The following is an 18,732-nucleotide window of genomic DNA, read 5'->3' as shown; positions in this document are numbered from 1 at the left end:
TTCGCCCAAAAATAGAAGTGCAGTAAAATATCGCACAGAATGTGGTGAGAATTCTGTAAATAAAAAGCGGTGATGGCGTATAGTGGTCTATGCATTGGCGGGTGAAACTTATCTGTTGTCACCGACGCGGGTTCGGAACCCCCTCACGGCGTTTAAGTTTTTATTTATTTTTTAAGTATTTACTTCTTAAAGACGTCCTCTGTGCCCCTCACACTCAAAGCCTCCTGCTACGCATGCCCTCTCCATTTGCGATGTCGATACTGCCACAGAATTCGAGCTCCTGCGCTGCGGATGGATGTTTAAATTTGGTGCCATCATGTCCGTAATTTTTTAATGTACCTTGAGCTTGCTGACGCTACAACTCTCTCGACAAATCACTGAATTTTGTCTTAGTGAACGCATTCTTTTTTCCCTATGAACAGTATAAATGTCATGGATTGAACAAAAAAAAAATGAGCCAAATGTTATTACTGGCTGCATCAAGCGAAAGGCTTTCATGTTTCGCTTCCGTCGCCTTACCGCTCCCAGAACGCGTCGCACACTCAGTGTGACGGCGCCTCCTCCGACTCTTATTCAGAGCCTCCCCGATCTGCGCCCACTTAGGAAGGGGATCAAAGCGACCATTCGAAGACTCCATTAGTTTAACTCAAGGGCAGGATTAGGAAGTCGCAGCATCCCAGAAAGAGAACGGCAATAAGGGGAAGGCGATTTGCGAGTGGCATAGATTCGATGATCGTCGGACATATGGTGAGGACCGGGTTCTGTTGGTGACAATGGTGGCTTGGCATAGTACGGGTAGTATCGAAGATCAGGCCGAGAAGGATTCGGAACGCGCTGGCGGCAGAGCCGCACAGAGCCGCACCACATGGCCGGGCATAATACAGGCGTACTAAATTGCACTGTTGTGCGCTTTACGCCAAGGGTTCGGTGGATATAGGCGGGAGCTAGAGAAAGGGGCATGAGACCGAGACTCAGACGGCGACGGCGGCGGCGGATGGTAGGATGGGGCAGGCCGATAGGGGCCAGGGAGGGGTGAGTGACGTCGCCTGGCCGCCACTTGGGCGTACGTCAGCGTTGACGCCACTGGCGGGAGCACAGGGCTTGATGGCAGCACATCACCGAAGTGGTCCTGTGCGAAACGGTTTATGGTAGCACCAAAGGTTGATCCAAGTCAGTAGAAATGAGGGCGAGGTGTTGGAAATGAGGAACGAGAAACAGCTGTCGGGTAGCCTCTTCACGAACGAAGGCTTTGATTTGTTTCTCTCCCTTCATTTCTCTTCAATTTCCTGCTGAAAAGGTAAACGAGGGCCTCGGTTCTGACAGTCTTGATGCAACAGATAGCATAAGACGGTTCGAGTACAGGTACCACCTTTGCCGCTCGATGACGTTCCACGTCACGCTCGCGATAATACAATACGCACTAGCGCCGCCGCTATGGTTGAGGGTGCCGTTGGTAAGCGCTCTTAAGGCTCGGTTACACGCAAAAAAAAAACCCTCGAAAGCAAAAGATTGGACAACCGTCGCCGTAGCTCAGCTCGGAGGTCGTGCGTTGTTTCCACCTGTGGCATGCGTTTTTTTTTTCGTGTGCTTTCTGATCAATAATCTTTGAGCGATAAAATCATTATATAATCTTCCGTTGATCAACACCACGAATTGAAAATAACTGAGAAAACTTCCTATGCTCCATGGATTCGGTGGCTGTTGGCTTCTTTCATACATTATGAGTAAGATCTGTAAGTGCCATATAGAGGAAACCATGCAATGAGACCGTGATATCAGCATTACCACCGGTCAGCTGTGCTATGTAAGCATGTGCTCTAGCGCACGCTTCCTCTTGCCTTTTGAGATGAGGATATCACATGGTTTTTATTTGTGTTTGAACTATTGTACCGCGCTTTGTTCGCAAACTGCACTGTTTACAAATGTAACGAAAATTCGTAAGCTGCAGACAACGGCATTTGCATGATTTCCACTGCTTTTGCGGATATCTATAGGCGACCTTTTATCCTTGAAATCATTAGTTATAGTACAAGATGCCTTCTTTTGTGTCGCAGCAGTCAGATGCTGCTAGCAACCAACACAAGGACTTTTAAACCGATAGCTGTTAAGCCCCGTTTGCCTGGATCTCTTGGGGCCAACTGACGCCCGAAGGAGTACGAAGAGAGCAGTAGAAAAAGCCGAGCGAAAGGTATTTGAGGCAAGCGCTGTAGGGCCTTGAGGCAGAAATGGAGACAGTGGAGAGGAGGAGGGAAGGTACACCGCGGGTACAGGATAAAGGTGGCCATTACTAAAGCATAGCGGATCGCGGCTAGACAGAATAAGATAGTGTGCCGCGCAGCGTGCTGGATTGTTTTTGGCTTTGAGGAAAAGAAAAGCCGCCGTACATGTGATCCGCAGGGTTTTGAGCCACATGGAATCCTTTAACCTACACTCACATCATAAAGAACACCGGCGGATCGCATTTTGTCTTGACCGCTCGGGCCGTGTTTACAACTCTTATATGAAAACATACTATTGCCATGAAAACCCGTAATTATATGGTAATTATATGAGTCATCAGCTCTCATTTGTGCTCTAAGAGACCTATAATTAAGTTCTTCACATACAACAATGACACTATGAACGGGGTGCAGATGGTCTGAAGGCACAGTCAGTTTTCAGGGTTGGTTCGCGCGTCTCTTGCTTGACCATTCCCAAGAAATACTGCTTCGGAACAACTATGGGCTTCTGTCGTGTTCTTGCGAAATACTGGCCAGAAATCTGCTGCATGAAAATCAAACACGCACGTGGAGGGAAAAAGGGGTTCCGTCTTTACGTGTTGCGTGTAAAAGTAGCGGTGTAATAAGGGAGTAATTACCCATTTGTATCCACCCAAACACAGCCTTGCGGCTGCAAAGGAGAGCTATGAAGCTTCCACGGAAACTTCGTAGTTAAAGAAAAATTCTTCCTGAAATCGCCTCATCTTTTTTACCCTTATAGCTGCACTTGGGTGGATACCAATTAGTAATTGCTCCCTTATTACAAATTTACTCCTCTTTGGGGGAATCCTTTAAACATTTGACCAACAAGTAGCTGCCTCTAAATATTTGGCATAGATACAGGGCTCTGAGCAGGCATCTACGGTGCGCCTAATGACGCATCGCCTAGACACTGAGGGTTGCTTTTACCTTTACCACTTTCTACAGCTCTTGAAAGTGTGCACTGCAGCTCCCGCATAGCGGAGGCTATGCTGCTATTACAAGCTGTCCTGGATATGTGATTAGGTCTTACATATGCGCAACTAGAGCTAAACCTTGTACACAACAATATTTGGTCAGAAGGTACGTTTCATGTTCGTCTGCCGAGAACGTGAACTCTCTTGCAGGGCGTGCAGCTGCGACAACTTTTTTAATTTAATTGGTTTTTTCCTTTCCCCAAAAACCAATTAAATTAAAAAAGTTGTCGCAGCTGCACGTCCTGCAAGAGGGTGTGTAAAAACGTTTGTATTCCGTTATTTTGATGCGTACATTTATAAGTCTTCACTGCGGCCTTCCTGAATAGTCCAGCTGTGCTTCTGAGAAAAAGAAATTTGATGTTATTGCCTACGAACAACTTACTTGGTTTCTTCAACGGGGACCACCAGGAAATCTGTTTTCGCCTTTCTTCCTTCTTGCAGAACTTAACCATGAAGGTGTCCCATAGGGCTACATTCGGCGATAGCCTCGCCATGTCCCGGGTCATGCAGCTTGTCACCGAGACTGTGCAGGCATTGAGCAGCCTACGGGCCTACGGGATGCTGGCGCAGTTCCGGGAGCACTACTACCGCCTGACGGACGAGACCATAAGCGCCTACAGCTTGTTCATCATTTGCTACCGGTTCACTCGGGCGATCGCATCGAGTGCCGCATTTGTGGTGGTCTTAACCACACTGGTTGCAAACACCATGTTCGCCGGTGACGGAGGACCGAATCCCAGCAGCCTGGGTCTCGCTTTGAGCGCTGCCTGCTCGGTAAATGTTCCGCGCCAATATGCATTGTAAAATAGGTCCTACAGTTGCAACCACGATAAAATCGATCGATTTCATAAACATATTAATAGGCGTAGCTGCTTATGTAATTACAGCCATTCGAAATAACCGATACATCAAAGTTACCTTACTCTTGCTCAAGACGAACTGCTGGGCTGCTTGGTTGTAGATGCTTCAATTCCTCTCGGCGCACGCAAAAACACACCACAAGCCTTGTTTGTGGTGTGTTTCTTTCTGTCCGTGTCTTTTGTGCACGCTACAAGAAATTCACAAACTTTACTTTTGTTGCGAAGTTTATCTGGAGCCTTCATCTCAACAACGGTGTTTATATGCAGTCTTGAATTTTCTTTAGTTCCTGCTGCATTTTCCCTTCCGCTGCTACTTCAGCAGCAGTGCCAGGGTGGGAAACAAACTACTGTAATGATTTCTGCAAACGCTCATTTAATTTTAACCAGAAAACAGTCAGGAAAATTTTGAGTGAACGTTGCCACGTGGCTGGGACGACAGGAAAGGCAGCAGACAACAAACAGTCAAACTGTTTCAAAATTCAACTGCTTATTGGGCTAACTTCTACAAACAGGAAACAAGTCGGCGACAACGTTAGCAGAAGGGGAACAATGCAGTCGTTCGGTTTAGAATGGCTGTCGCTTTCTGTTGCGCTCTGTTTAAATTGACTGCGAACCTTGAACGCGATGCGCCTAAAACACAAAAAAGGTCTTCAGCATAGTAGTAACTGCTGCCTGCAATCACGACCATTCCAAAGAATTATCTCATTCTGTTCTGTAACTCTTCGTTTCAGTTACCTTTGTTTTGGCCTTTTGATGATGCTCACGGGTCACCGTTGAACTGGGCTTTGACCGAAGAAATCAAACAAAGAAGATAGTAACGAAAGTAAAAAAAAAATCGAACGCTTTACAGTACTGCCCCTGGTGGCGGCTGGCGTAGCAAATAAAAGTTATGAAGACGCGGGCCGCAGGCCATAAAGAAAGCACACAGAAAAAACCTTCGCGAGAATCTATAAAGTTATGTTTAGTTTACTGTCGGTATTAGTTTCAGGAGTGTCCTGGTTATCGGAGTTGGCGGGAACGCTCGCGCATTCCGTCTATGGAGTCGAATGGCCTCAGTGTTGTATAAACCCCACAGGAACGTTCGACATAAAAGTGTAAGACACAACGCTTTCGCATGTAAAGTAGTCAGCACATCAGGAAAAAGACACTGTGTTAGTCTCATACAATTAATTTGTTATGCCTTTGTAGCTCATCAGTCGTGTCGTCAGACTTTATCAGTCACCAGCTGAGATGCTGTCCACTATAGGAACAAGAGCCACTTTCTACGTCATCCAATTATCTCATGCCCATTTTGATGAGGACCGTTCCTATTGGAATTCTCGCACTTTGCCTGTAGAGAAGGTAACAGTGCCATCCCTCTACAAATTTTTTAGCACATCCACATGACGCTCCTGTAAGCCCTGGCTACGAATTGCCTACATAATTGAAACTACCCAACTGAATAAAATGCTGCCATGTAATTTATGAAGACCACAAAAAGAATTCAAAGTTGTGTACAATTATGTCACGTCCAAATGATGGCTTTGATATGGACCATTGTTGAAACACCTATTTTCTGAAGCAAGGCTCTTCACTACGCTATCTAATTCTCATGCTGTTCAGATACTTTTGGCGTCTGCTTGAATTATTATAACGCAGCAGTTAAGAGCAAGGTGATTTGGGCCAAATTTATTGTGCCTTTCACATAATCTGCGTAAAGGTTAGAACCATATCAGCAGTTTCATATGTTTCTGATACATCTGTTGTGCCCTTCGTGTCCAAGATTATTTTGAATATTGGGGAGGGGGGGCGGGAGAGGAAATTGGCGATACTATTTCTGTTCAAAATCCCACAAGTATCAGTATTAAAAAAATTGTTCTGTCGTCATGCTTTGGTGGGCTACTTTTGTAAAGATAATAATTAGCTACGGGCACTCGTTTCTCTGTGTTGCATAAAGTTGCGCATTGCTGCTTGCCGTTTTTAGAACTAATCTGAAAATTATAGGCTGCAGCAAGGAAATAAAAGATCGCTGGTACGAAATATTTTTCGGCCTTTATAAATGTTTTGTTTATTAGATTGTCAAACTCATGCGGAACACTTCCTTCTCAGTCTTTGACCTGCGCGGTTTCCACGTTCGGAGTGAAAACGTTACTCCACAGAAACACTTGTCATTAGAAACACACAACACCGCTCGAGGAAAGAGCTACTGCGGGAGTATCTCTTGACAAGATTTTACGTTTAAGTAGTTAATCCTTCATCTTTATTCACCTTGCACGGTTCTAACTGCTACTTTTAGGAATTATACTCTCGTTAGCTGTGCCGTGAATGCAGAACCATAAATTGAAGGTGTAAAAGAACAAATAACGGCATATGACACTTCATCAAAGAAGTTTACGATCACATTTCTTCCCGCGGGATATTCAGCCGCCTGCAGTAGCAGTCTATGCTTTTGTGAAGGCCCACATCTGGTTAAGAAAAGCTTTTTTAATCCATGTTTGAACAGCTTTATGATGCTGTAGAAACCTAAAAAAGAGGTTTCCAACCAAAGCGGAGATTACTGTACTCAGGTTGAATCCTGTCCTAAAACATTTCCTGCGTTGCTTATTCGATCTCAAGGAGCATGGTCCTTACGAGTGGAAGCATGCTACTGTACTGGAAACTAGCCGAGAAATCTGTGTTTTTGGCAGGGAAAACGCTGCCGCACTCTATGTTTTGCTACCAGGTTGGATCTCCTTGAAGTGTTGGCAGATCTCAAGCAGGCATATCACTGATCCTTTCCAAATCGGTTCGCTTATGCTGTTCTAAACCTGCTCAGGTACCACTGGGGCTAATGACACTTGGAGTCATGGTATTCGGTGTCCTCCAAATGATCGTGGCCTTCGAACGCTGCCTGGAATATACGGAACTCATTCCTGAGGTAATAATGTACTTGCTTGAAACCAAAACTGAGGCATTGAGAATATGCGCATTTTTAAAACTAAAGAATATTGCAATACAAAAGTGGGAGAGAGAACCCTTCTTATACTAGTGCAGATATTCGTCAGCGTCATTAAATAGCAATAAAGCTTATTGACCCATGCCATTTATATATTTCTGTCAAATAATTCTAAGATTTTACTCGCATGAAGTTGAAAAAGAGAAACCTAAGAGAGAGGTAAGAATTAGAGGTTAGAGTTTGCGCCTATCCCAGCTTTGTAGAACTTGGGGTGTTAGATGAAGTGAGAGATAGCGACGCAAACACTACTTTAGAAACAGACAGCACTATAAAAGAGATCAAAGAAAATCACGAAGAATTCATTGCTAGAAGTGACAGGAAGAGATCAGTGGTTTGAAACTCACTTCATAATTTATATCCAGCTTTTACAGAAGCAGATGGTCATAGTGAAGCGGCGATTAACGGAGTCATTTTCTTTTGAATACAATTAACGCAATATCCAATTAAAATAGGACGTACGTCAACTGGAAAAATTAGACAGCATGACAGCATGCCAGCACGAAATTACTTCATCTTATTATACATGTCTCATGCACGTTTTTCATTTCGATAATTCGTAGTGAGGGACAAAAATGGCATTGCCATTAGGATATTCAATCAACAGATGATGTGTGGTAGCCCTACGAGCAGCACAGAAAAAAGAGGGAAGATTGCAGTCAACTTAAAGGTGTTATTTTGAAGAATGGCGAAGGTATTTTTTCAGAATGCTTGACACCCTGTGTCTAAACAATTCACAACTTCAAGTGGATCGAAATTAAATAAAAAACGATCCAAGTAAAAATGACTGGGAAAATTGTAATGTGAAAAACGTAAGAATTATAGGCCGATTATCCTACTGATTGTTCAGTACAAAGTATATACTGATGTTATTCATACCGGACTCACCAGGCATTTGGTGACAGAATTTATTGTGCGATCTCTCATTTTCCAGAAAGACGTTGGAGACGCTTGGACAGAAGAAAAAAAGGCGGCCGTCCAGAAATACTTAGCGAACTGGCCCACCGAAGGCAAGGTGGAATTCCAAAACTACTCGGCTTCGTACAGACCTGGCGTCCTGCCTAACGTGCTCATTGACATCACATTCACAGTGAAGCCGCAGGAGAAGGTAAGCACCTTTTACGGCCACTTATTTCGCACGCTAAACATCTGCATAGATGCCAGAAAAAGCAAGACTGCTGCAGAGAAAGACGAACACGAAAGTAAGCAGCACTAGGAGCATAGAGTACCCTAGTCTTGTCCTATCCCGCATAGTTTGCAGGAGCCTTAATTCTTTATTCTTATTTATGCATCTCTGTACTCTCTTTCACAATTGGTAGTCATTGCAGAGAGCACCCGGTTCACTCAAATAATCGTAGCAAAAAAACAGAAGATCTTAAATCCTGCCTCTTATGCGAGCGTGGAATGGTACGCAGTATGGACTGAAAAAAACTAGTGCCAGTCCCGTAATCCACTGCGCTCCTGAGACACTCGCAAGATATGCTAAAACAATACCCTTTGGACTTCGCACTAGTTACACATGGGTGGAATGGCGGGGAGAAGCTTTAGTCTCAGTTGAATAAGGCCCGTAAGGGACACAGAACAATTACAGTGAACATTGTTGCGAGTAGAATTCAGTACATGAAGAATAGCCGCCGCTTTGGTTCGGTGGCTATGGCGCTCGGCTGCTGATCCGAAAGACGGGGGTTCGATCCCGGTCGCGGCGGTTGCGTTTTATTGGAGGCGAAATGCTAGAGGTTCATGTACTGTGCGATGTCAGTGCACGTTTGAGGACCACACGTGGTCGAAATTACGTGCAGCCCTCCGCAACGGCGTCCCACATATAGTGAGCCACTTTGGGGCCTTAAACACCACAAACCAAACCAGTGCATTAAGCTTTTGCCAATCTGGTGGCATTTCTTTGTCAAAAGAACGCACTTATTGCTGGAATAATTAGAGTTGATGTTAGAATACTTTTTCTACCGCCGATCTGTGTTAAACTGCCACATTTTTGGGAAAAAATAGAAGGTTTTCATACAGCGCATGCGCACTTACGCACGCTCAAAACAATAAATTTGCCGTACTGAACGCAACGAAAATTTTGCGCATTGTGGCGCTATTTGATTTTCAGAAAGGGGACGACTTTTGTCATGAATCGAAGCTTGTCTTTAGGCCTCGGAGTGGCAGAATCGCAAAACGAAATAAAAAGTATAGTAAGATTAGCGCTGATACATTTTTTGTAGGCAAGATCGGGCAAATCTAATGCCCAAGCCCCACTATGGCCAGTGAACACACTGAAAAAGGCAGTGAAACTAGGCATTCACGCGGAAGCCAGGCGCTCTGAGTCAAAGCGAACCGCCATGTTTGAAGCGCTACCTATGCGTACGCAGGACCCATGCACGCTCAACTTGGAAATCAGTGTATGTAGCGCGAGCACACGTTAAGGCTTTTCAAATAGCATTTGGTGCATTGGTACTATGGAGCATGCTGTTGGTAGATGCGCTACCAAGGTAGCACTGAACAACAGAATAATAATGTGAATTGTAGTGTGAGGGGCTAATGTTGCATGTTACACTGAAACGTTATTTTGCTTTTCGAATAACTAAGGTTAAATGCTGCGCGGAAGAAATTAGACTTCGAACTAAACCATATGCCAATGCACGCTGAGAACGCTAGTTTAAACTTCACATCATGACAACAGTACATTACAAATTCGAAGTTTGTAACGGTCGAATTACAACAATAACATATCCTGACTAATATTTTCAAGCAATACGCAAAAGAAGATTTACCAAATTTTTCTACTGTTCGGGAGGTAAGGATGTTTTCAACTACCAGAACATCTGCAATTAAATATCGCTTATGGTGTTGGCCATATGTTGCACGCAGATCCCTACAATCTTTTTAAAAACCTTGGCATGCAATCCATCCACCACTATCGCTAATAACACCCTTCACGGAAGGCAACATAAGATTGAGGTCATACTGTGCGTTCGAAGGTAAGTTTTCACATTGCATGTATCGGTTGTACTTCATTGTCGTGCGTCGGTTCGGAGGTCGGATCCCACCGGTGGCACTGGCTGTTTTTTTTATTTTGCTCTCTGATCAATCAAAAGGACGAAATCTGCTTGGGCAGCGCATGCATTGCGAAGGCAAGATATTCGCTGGTCCCTAAAGGTAACGGAGCGGATTCCAAGAGAAGGCAAGTGGTTGCAGGGTGCGCCAGAAAGTCAGGCGGGCGGATGAAATCAAGAAGTTTGCAGGCATAGGGCGTGCGCCGCTGGCGAACGACACGGTCAGGTAAAAACAAGGAAGGTCAGGCAGAGGTCCAGGAAAAGATTCTTTTCTACCGAAACTAGATTTTGGCCTTCGGAAAGAGCTACTCGAAACAGAATTACATTCATTTGCATAGAGAACCAGGGAACATGCCACGTGACAGATGATTGAGTAATCGTCGTGTACAGTGCCAGTTGCACATTTTCTGAACACTTCACAATAGCTGGAAGTATTGGGACTTCGAAGATTTTTGGTTTTCCTTGTTTTGGTGTACCTAATCATTCAGACTGCAAATTTTCATTTCCCATATATCAAGCCGCCGCGGTGGCTGAGTAATTATGGCGCTCGGCTGCTGGCCCGAAAGACGCGGGTTCGATCCCAGTCGCGGCGGTCGAATTTCGATGGAGGCGAATTCTAGAGGACCGTGTACTGTGCGATGTCAGTGCACGTTAAAGAACCCCAGGTGGCCGAACTTTCCGGAGCCTTTCACTACAGCGTCTCTCATAGCCTGAGTCTCTTTGAGACGTTAAACCCATATAAACCAAATCGAGCCATTTCCCATAAATCCCTTTAGAATAAATCATGAATTAAGGAGTGCACAGATGAAGATCGGATGTAGATCGGTTTTGTTCTACAATCATAATAAGGATATTGAACAAGTACATCAGCGAGAACACGACAGCCTTTCATCATGCACTTGAAGTTTAGAAAAGAGTAATTAATAGCTGCCAAGAACTCACTGCCGCGGATTCGCACCTTAAAACCTTTTTCATCGGTGTGCAGAGTTCACTGTTTGAAAGAAGTGTTCGTCTTGTAGACGCGATGGAGCCGGATACATTGCAACCGTGGAACGGTGGCTGTACTCCTTTTCATCGGCTTAAACAATCTGCTTTTTCACAAAACTTTGAGCTTACCATGCCTTGATAGTTTATAGCCAGAGCCTCGCGTTACTTTTCTGTGCAGATTGGTGTGGTCGGTCGCACGGGTGCAGGCAAGTCTTCCATAGTGTTGGCCCTTCTGCGCATGCTCGATGCCTCGCAGGGACGGATCCTCATCGACGGCGTCGACATACGCGAGGTTCCGCTGCCCAAGCTACGCAGAAGCATCACCGTCATCCCCCAGGTGAGGGCAAGTGTGCGGGACCGGCGACAGGCGTTATGAGCACATTTTGTACCTTCGTGCACACAGTGATTCCTTTCAGCAGAAGATGTCTAGAAAACGTGAATTCATGATGGAAAATGTCTTTGCAAATGGAGCAGTGGCGTCATTTCTAAAACAGCATAAAACAGACGGTTACCACTGTGTAACGCGAGATTCAGTGATAGCTGAGAGGTATTTGTGCTTATCTATACGTTGACGCAGAGATTATGAAAGCGACTTCACGTTTATGGTTACAGAGCGGTCCTTTTAGTTCTACACACATACTTTTTTCTTAGACTAGCGCTCCTTTCATTTCCACCACACTATACTTGGCGACAGCTTTCTGTGGATACGCAGGGAATCGGATTACAAAATATTTATTCGTGACAAAATTCAAATGCAAATGATCCGCACTAGGTGGCTAACTTAGAAGGACTCGGTTGTAGGCAAGTTGGTAGGACCTAGTGAGGAGCCATCAGACCGCGGCTGACAGCGACCTGAGTAGCCCATTCAATTGCCTTGGTTCGAACGCCCAGGTCTGAGCTGACCAAGACAGCCTCCCATTGCTCGTGAGTAGGAACTTGTATTAGAGATTCCGGTGGCGGCTACTCTTTACAGTTCCACGAGCGCGCGCAGCCAGTTTATACATCTACTCTCTCCCTCGTGAGCGCGAATTAAGAGTGCACTTGTGGAAGCCTCGCACCTCGCCCTCGTAGCTTCCACTACACAGCCAGAGAAAGCTGTCCGCGAGTGCAGACGCACGGCGCCACCGCCGCTCACCCCCTGTGTGGGCGGCGCGTTTTGTAGCAGCCGTCGCAGCTAGACCGCACTACGACAGCGCTGCTGGGGACGTCAGGCAGAAGCAGCAATGACGCTTCCAAATGCAGAGGCGGCAAGAGGATTGGAATATTCTGCAAAATTTTCCAGTGACTCTACCCCCAGCTCCGCCAGCGGCCGGACTGCGCCGCGTCGCGGAGGCTGTAGGAAGTGCTGCGCAGTGCCGCAGACAACAATGACGTAATGCATCACGGAAGGCTGGTGGACCAAGAGTTCGCGCGTGGGTTTCGTTACAAAGTACATAATCTGACAACCATTCATAACAGCAGACGCCTGGAGCCTCCGTCGTTATTACTTGGTTAAACTGACGTGAACACCGCAAGTTTTCGTTCAGGAACCGACGGGACTTTCTCTGTGTTCCGCTGCTGAGATACTTGCGTATAGACAGTAGTTGCAGTGCTGCCACATTGAAAGCAGAAAATTGCATTCTTACCACCACCACAATATTTTGTGCACTCTTAAAATGCGTTCATGCTGGCTCGCAATAAACTGTTTTTTTTTCTGGCTATTGTTGTGCGTCCGGTGGTGGTACTAATAGCTCCCAAATAGTCATTGCTGGGAAGCTTGTTGGTGAGATTTTAATGCGGCATATTTCCAGGATCCAAGCCTTGTCAGGGGAACGTTGAGAGTGAACTTAGACCCTGGCAACACATACTCAGATGAAAAAATCTGGTGGACCCTGGAGAAAGTACACCTTGCCAGCATTGTCAGCGAGCATCCTAGAAGGCTGCTTCTGGAAACACACGATGGCGGCTCCAACTTAAGGCGAGTACTTCGCCCCTGTTTGCTCAGGCGGGAGCGCAGTGTAACCGGTTTTAGAGCAGTGCGCGCGGTTAAGAGTGTGAAGTGTCTACTTTACTGTGGGCACAGCTCTGAGGTGGAATTAAAAACGAAGCCCAAAGGAATATGTGAAGAGGGGCCATACCTACAACCTGTCTACTTGCCCTAGGATGCTATCCAGTAGTATCTACTTGTTCGACTGCATAAGCGTCGTATGACCATCTTTTGGTCATAGTCCTGCATACGCATGCCAGCCCATAGGTTCGTGAGAATTAGAATAAATAAAGACGTACAAATGTAAATAAACGTGCATATTTCGCCCTCTTTGCGCCTTTCCAGATGCTTGCGTTTTGGAAAACAAAAACAATGCAAAGTATTTGCGCAGTTTTTCCGGTTACCGAAAATATTCCTAATTATTCTGTCATTACTGATGACAAGCAAAAACCATTTGCACGATACCTGCCTCTTAGCAAAACTAATACGTTTGGAATGTACGGTGGGATATTAACAGTGCATTTTAAACATATTATGTATTCATGAATGCTCTAAAAATATGCCGGAAATAGGTTCCTGAAATTTTATTCTTGGTATTCGAAATATGTTCTTATAATTTGCCAAAAATGCGTCATTTAAAGCATGCTTCGAGCACGTTTCAAATACGTGAAAAAATATGCATGCGATTTTAGCATTTTGTCAATGTATTAAAAGTGTACTTTCTTAAATATGAAATTCATTCACCTGAAGCATATGTCACTTAAAGCATATTCCGAGCACGTTTCAAACACGAAAAATATGTATGCGGTTTTAGCATCTTCTCAATGTATTAAAAGTGTACTTTCGCGAAACTTCGTCTGAAGTATACGTCACTTAAAGCATGCTTTGATCAGGTTTCAAACACGTGAAAAAAATGTATGCGGTTTTAGCATCTTGTCAATAGATTAAAAGTGTACTTTCGTAAATATGAAATTAATTCGTCTGAAGTATAGTTCAATTTTAACAAACGGGTAGTCCTTTTAAATATAATTGAAGCACAGTTTTAGCTGCCGTAGAACAATCTAGTGCGCGAATTCTGTTTCGGTAGATCGCCTTTGCATGTTGGAAATGTATTCAAAGTATACTTCCTTAAATACGATAATAATTCGTCCAAACTATACTTCAATTATAGCGAACGAGCTGTCCGCGTAAACGTGCTTGCAGCACACTTCAAGGTGCCGTTAAACAGTCAGTGCTCCAAATCGCGCTTCGGGAAATGACATGTTGGCAATGCATTTAAAGTGAACATTCGTAAATATGAAATTAATTTGTGCAAAGTATACTCCAATTCTAACAAATGGGTAGTCCGCGTCAGAATATTTCCAGCACACTTTAAGCTGCCGTGGAACAACCTTGTGCTCGAAACTACGTTTCCAAGAACAGTGAAAACTAGCCCTATTCTGTGGTCCATTCGTTTATGATAACTTCTAGCAGGAAGACAACTACTACTTATTTAAATTACGTATGGACAGCCTGATAGCACTGTACCTGCAACGGCGCTATGCGCACCTCCTGGCCCGAACATGCCAGCGAAAAAGACCCCGACTGGCTAGGCCGACGGGTTCCCATAGGCGCCCATGTAATTGTTGGTTGACAGCTCGACTCCTGACCGATTCCTGACGCCAGTTACGATTAGCAGTTAGGTTCTAGATAGACCGCAGATTCGAACGCGACCGCTCTGACGCTTGTGCGACAATTTGGGGGCCCACAGTTTTTGCGCAAAACGCGCCACACCGGGCGAGATAATCCGTCTCTTCTCGGGGGGTATATATAAGCCAAGCTAAGCCAAGCCAAGCATCACCCTAGTCGGAGCAGTTCTTGCTTGATGACGTAACTTTGCGTCGACATTTCCTGTGTGGAGACATCTCTCCCGTTCAGGCCCCGTTACGTGACCTTGCCTTGTCATAGCCTTCTTGATGACAACGCGTTTTCACTGGGATTGTCTCGTGATGCTGTGCGAGCTCACATTAACTCATGAACCCATTAAATGTTGTGCTAAGTGAATCTGTCATTTGTGCATTTTATTTTTCTTGCTCCCTCCCATGTAACTTATTTATATATGGTGAGAGGGTTACTTAGTTACTCATTTCCTACAGGCACCAATGGACACCAGTAGACACTTCGCAGAGTCTGGTTTGATTATTTTGTGCCCGCTATCCTGACAGTAACCTTGTTTTTTTGCACATGATGCAACCTCGATGCATTAATGCTTCAGGCCGGACACATGCCTCGCTTGCCTCCTTAACAGTTTTTTCCCTTAAACGCCGCGGCCGTCAAGTTAACGTATTTTTTCGTTTGTGCATGAAGCGTGGGTCAGCGCCAGCTGGTGTGCCTCGCTCGGGCTCTGCTTCGTGACACGCGGATCTTGCTGTTGGACGAGGCCACTTCGCAGATGGACGGAGATACAGATCGCCTCATCCAGGCAACACTACGAGATGCCTTCGCGCAGTGCACGCTGTTCACCATCGCCCACCGCATTAACACCGTCCTCGACTACGACAGGTGAGACAGGCACATGCGATAGATTTATTCCGCCTGGAAGTTTCCTTAGACCTCCGATTTGCGACCTGAGGCATAAGACGTTGTCATCCGTTTTTTCCAGCTGCTCAGAAACAGTTTCGAATTCATACAGTCATACAATATCTTTTCAGTACTGATGTCGACAACAATGCAAGCCCACGATTTACTGACAACTGTTTTAATCGCGAGGGAACTGTGAAATATTATAAGATACTCTTCGGAAAATAAGGAAGGTAATGTTCCGATCTTCTGATGCGTAGCCACACCATTCCTTTTAATTGTCCTTCGCATGCATCAAGTAGTTAAGGAGTAGTTAAGAAAACCAATGGAAACGTTTTTGCCGATGTCAGAAACTTAATAACAAAAATTTACCATGCTCTCAAAGGGGAGATTTCCGGATATATTATGTTGGAATCTTGCAATGCGTGAAAAGGTTGAGCTTATAAAAGACTTCCGGTCGAAAAATGCGCTTGTTCACAATTTCTTGGTACGGCCTTACAACGTCCAATGTACCGTCGGCAGCTCGATTAACGCGAATGCTCGAGCGCGTGTCTTCCAATTACATCAGCGCTGCTGGGCGTCGGCCGTTTGGTCTGAGACAATGCTAGGGTATAAGCAAGGCACCAGCTGCCTGCAATCGTCGCCAATACAACCTGCGGCATGGTCTCAGACTCAGTGAACAGCGCTCAGGGGCTGTATTATAAGTGCAGGACGCGCACTCGAGTGTTCGTGTTAAGCATGCTGACAGCGGAACATATTGCATAACCGTTCATAGTCGCAATCCACTCGACAGCCGAAGGATGCATAAATAAGCAAAACAATTCATCACGCACTGCTGTTATTTCCCAAAAACGAAAACAGGAAAAAGATCATCACTCCTGGGAAAATTACTTTACACTCTGAAATAAGACTCCTCAGTTGATGTGTAAGCAGGCCTGCTTGCTTAATTTTTGTAGCTTTAACAACCGCTCGCTAAACCTCCATTCGCATCATCGCAACAAAAGAAAAAGCGAACTCTCATTTACTGGCCGGTGTTTAATGAGATGTTATTCTTTCAAATTTATTTTTGCATTAATCGTGTAAAAGTGATGAAATTATCATTCAAGTCGATTTGGCAAGAGAGACGCGAAAGACGTCTACCATTCTGCTCAAATGGATTTCAATGCAAAAGCTACAGGAAATGTCAGAGCGCAATTGTAGGAGAAGGGCGTTGACTTTAAAAGGCGGATTTTTTGGATTGCTAGGCACGATGAAAAGGCTATGATTGTCTGCTGAAGTGCAGGTTGTTCTAGACGTGTTGTGGGACGATAATATTTCTTACTACAAGAATGCTTTGTTACCGGTCTTAGCCCAACCGCATAATTTTTTTACAACAGAAATTTGGAACATAACGCATGAGCAGATGTCGAAAGATTAAAAATGGTGTTCTCTGGTTCCTCTTTGCAGGATACTTGTACTCGAAGATGGCCGGGTTCGAGAGCTAGATTCACCCACACAATTACTGTCGGACCCCAGCACGAGCTTCCATGCCATGGCTCTTGACGCTGGCATTCTAAATGTGCCAGACGGACAACCAAACACCAAAACCTACCTATGATCAGGCAATAATTCTAAATTGCTATCATTCACATTGCCCAGGTACATTCATATTTTTGAGACGGGCCTTTTTTTGTCACGCTTGACAACATACTTCATTCATTCTTTGCAACTCGTTTCGTTCGAATATTCGTTACTTGAGCCATCTGCTTCGAGTGTAGTGCATTCGTACAAACTAACGAATGATGTTTATGCATATATGCATCTATAATGAAATAAAATGTTGATTCATCAAGAATGTATGCTAAGCTTATTCAACATTCGGAAACTTTAAGGAAGGTGCACACTCAGAGGTGCGAGGCAGAATGTTGCGCTAGGCCTTCCAATGCTCGACGGTAACAGTTGTGAAATATACGGCCCACATTTTCCGCGGTTAGAAAGTGTGGGGACACAAGTCTATAAGTGTGAGCAACCTGAACGAATAAGCAATAATGCTGCCTTATACATGATAGCTTTTTTGGAGCGAAAAGCTCCAATTCTCGCATGCAAAGCTGAAGGTCAAATGACGCTTACATATGACCTCCAAATGGAGACTCGCCGCAGGGGCTGCTGGGACGTTATACCACGTGACTTTCCGCAGCAGTTACCGCTCGTTCCGCCACTGCGCCGACCGCCGCTCTCACAGCTCGCTCTCGCCGGTTGTGTCACGTAACTAACCACGCGATTCGCTTTTGCTAACTACAAGCTGAATACATTGCAGAGTGTGGAGCCCGAAGCGGTCACCAGAACGAGTTCTTCGACTGAGCATTGTAGGCGCCGGGCTGCTTCTAGCGATCCTTACAACGGAGAGCGTCTCGAAACCACGTTGGCTGGGATTAAGTCGCGAAAGCGGTGTTACGTCTCGCCTACGACGCGCGGTATAGCCGGCGCGGATGCAACGGACGCCGCGGCTTCGTTCAAAGTGGTGGTCATTTTGGGCCCGTTCTTCGCTGCCGCAACGCCTCCCGCCAAGCGCGTCCAGGCAGGTTTCAGTGCCACGTGTCGTCGTGCGTGCGTGTGTGTGTGTGTGTGCATGTTGGTGCCCACGCTTGTCAAAGCGCGGCAGCCGGGGAGAGGAGCTCCCCAACTGGGAGGCGAGGAGGTCTGACCGGCGCCGGCCCGGCGGACGCGCACGTCACGTCTGAACATGTTCAAGCGTCGCCGTATCGGACGCCTCTTCCCAAGCCGTTCCTTCTTGCCCTCGACTCCGTGGGTATATAGGGAGCTGCCCCGGACGCCAACGAGAGACATCGATTTCTTCCTTCGAGTAACGTGGTCGCCCTGACCGGCTGCTCTTTTGAGATGCCAGAATAAACAAGTTGTTCTGTTGCCAGTCGACGCATCCTTTGCCGGGACCTTCGGATGTTTCCAGCATTGCCCCAGGCCGCCAGGCCAACGCTACCCTTGGGGCTTGCAACCCTTTTGCAACAACTGGTTGCCAGCGGTGGGATCCCGACAACGGAGGCCAGCAGCGAAGATATGCGGTCAGCTGTATGCTGAGCAGCACAACGACCATCCGGGAGCAGTGCAACGAGCCCTGTGTGATG

At 45.7% G+C, this 18,732-nt stretch overlaps 1 protein-coding gene across 4 annotated transcripts in view; it reads left to right on the top strand.

The window, feature by feature from the left end:
• LOC144108879 (ATP-binding cassette sub-family C member 2-like) overlaps positions 1-18,016 on the top strand; it is a 143,594-nt gene extending 125,578 nt beyond the window's left edge. For all 4 annotated transcript variants that reach the window (XM_077642109.1, XM_077642111.1, XM_077642110.1 and 1 more), the window contains 7 exons: positions 3,656-3,988; positions 6,869-6,970; positions 7,980-8,153; positions 11,264-11,422; positions 12,876-13,042; positions 15,398-15,592; positions 17,057-18,016. In XM_077642109.1, coding sequence (XP_077498235.1) covers positions 3,656-3,988; positions 6,869-6,970; positions 7,980-8,153; positions 11,264-11,422; positions 12,876-13,042; positions 15,398-15,592; positions 17,057-17,207 — 1,281 coding nt within the window. In that variant the 3' untranslated portion in view covers positions 17,208-18,016. The remainder of the gene's footprint in view (positions 1-3,655; positions 3,989-6,868; positions 6,971-7,979; positions 8,154-11,263; positions 11,423-12,875; positions 13,043-15,397; positions 15,593-17,056) is intronic.
• Positions 18,017-18,732: the final 716 nt, after the last annotated feature.

This window comes from Amblyomma americanum, chromosome 10, assembly GCF_052857255.1.
Source record: "Amblyomma americanum isolate KBUSLIRL-KWMA chromosome 10, ASM5285725v1, whole genome shotgun sequence".
NCBI lineage: Eukaryota > Metazoa > Arthropoda > Arachnida > Ixodida > Ixodidae > Amblyomma > Amblyomma americanum.
Note: the sequence above shows the minus strand (reverse complement) of the source record. Positions and strands in the feature narration are given on the sequence as shown.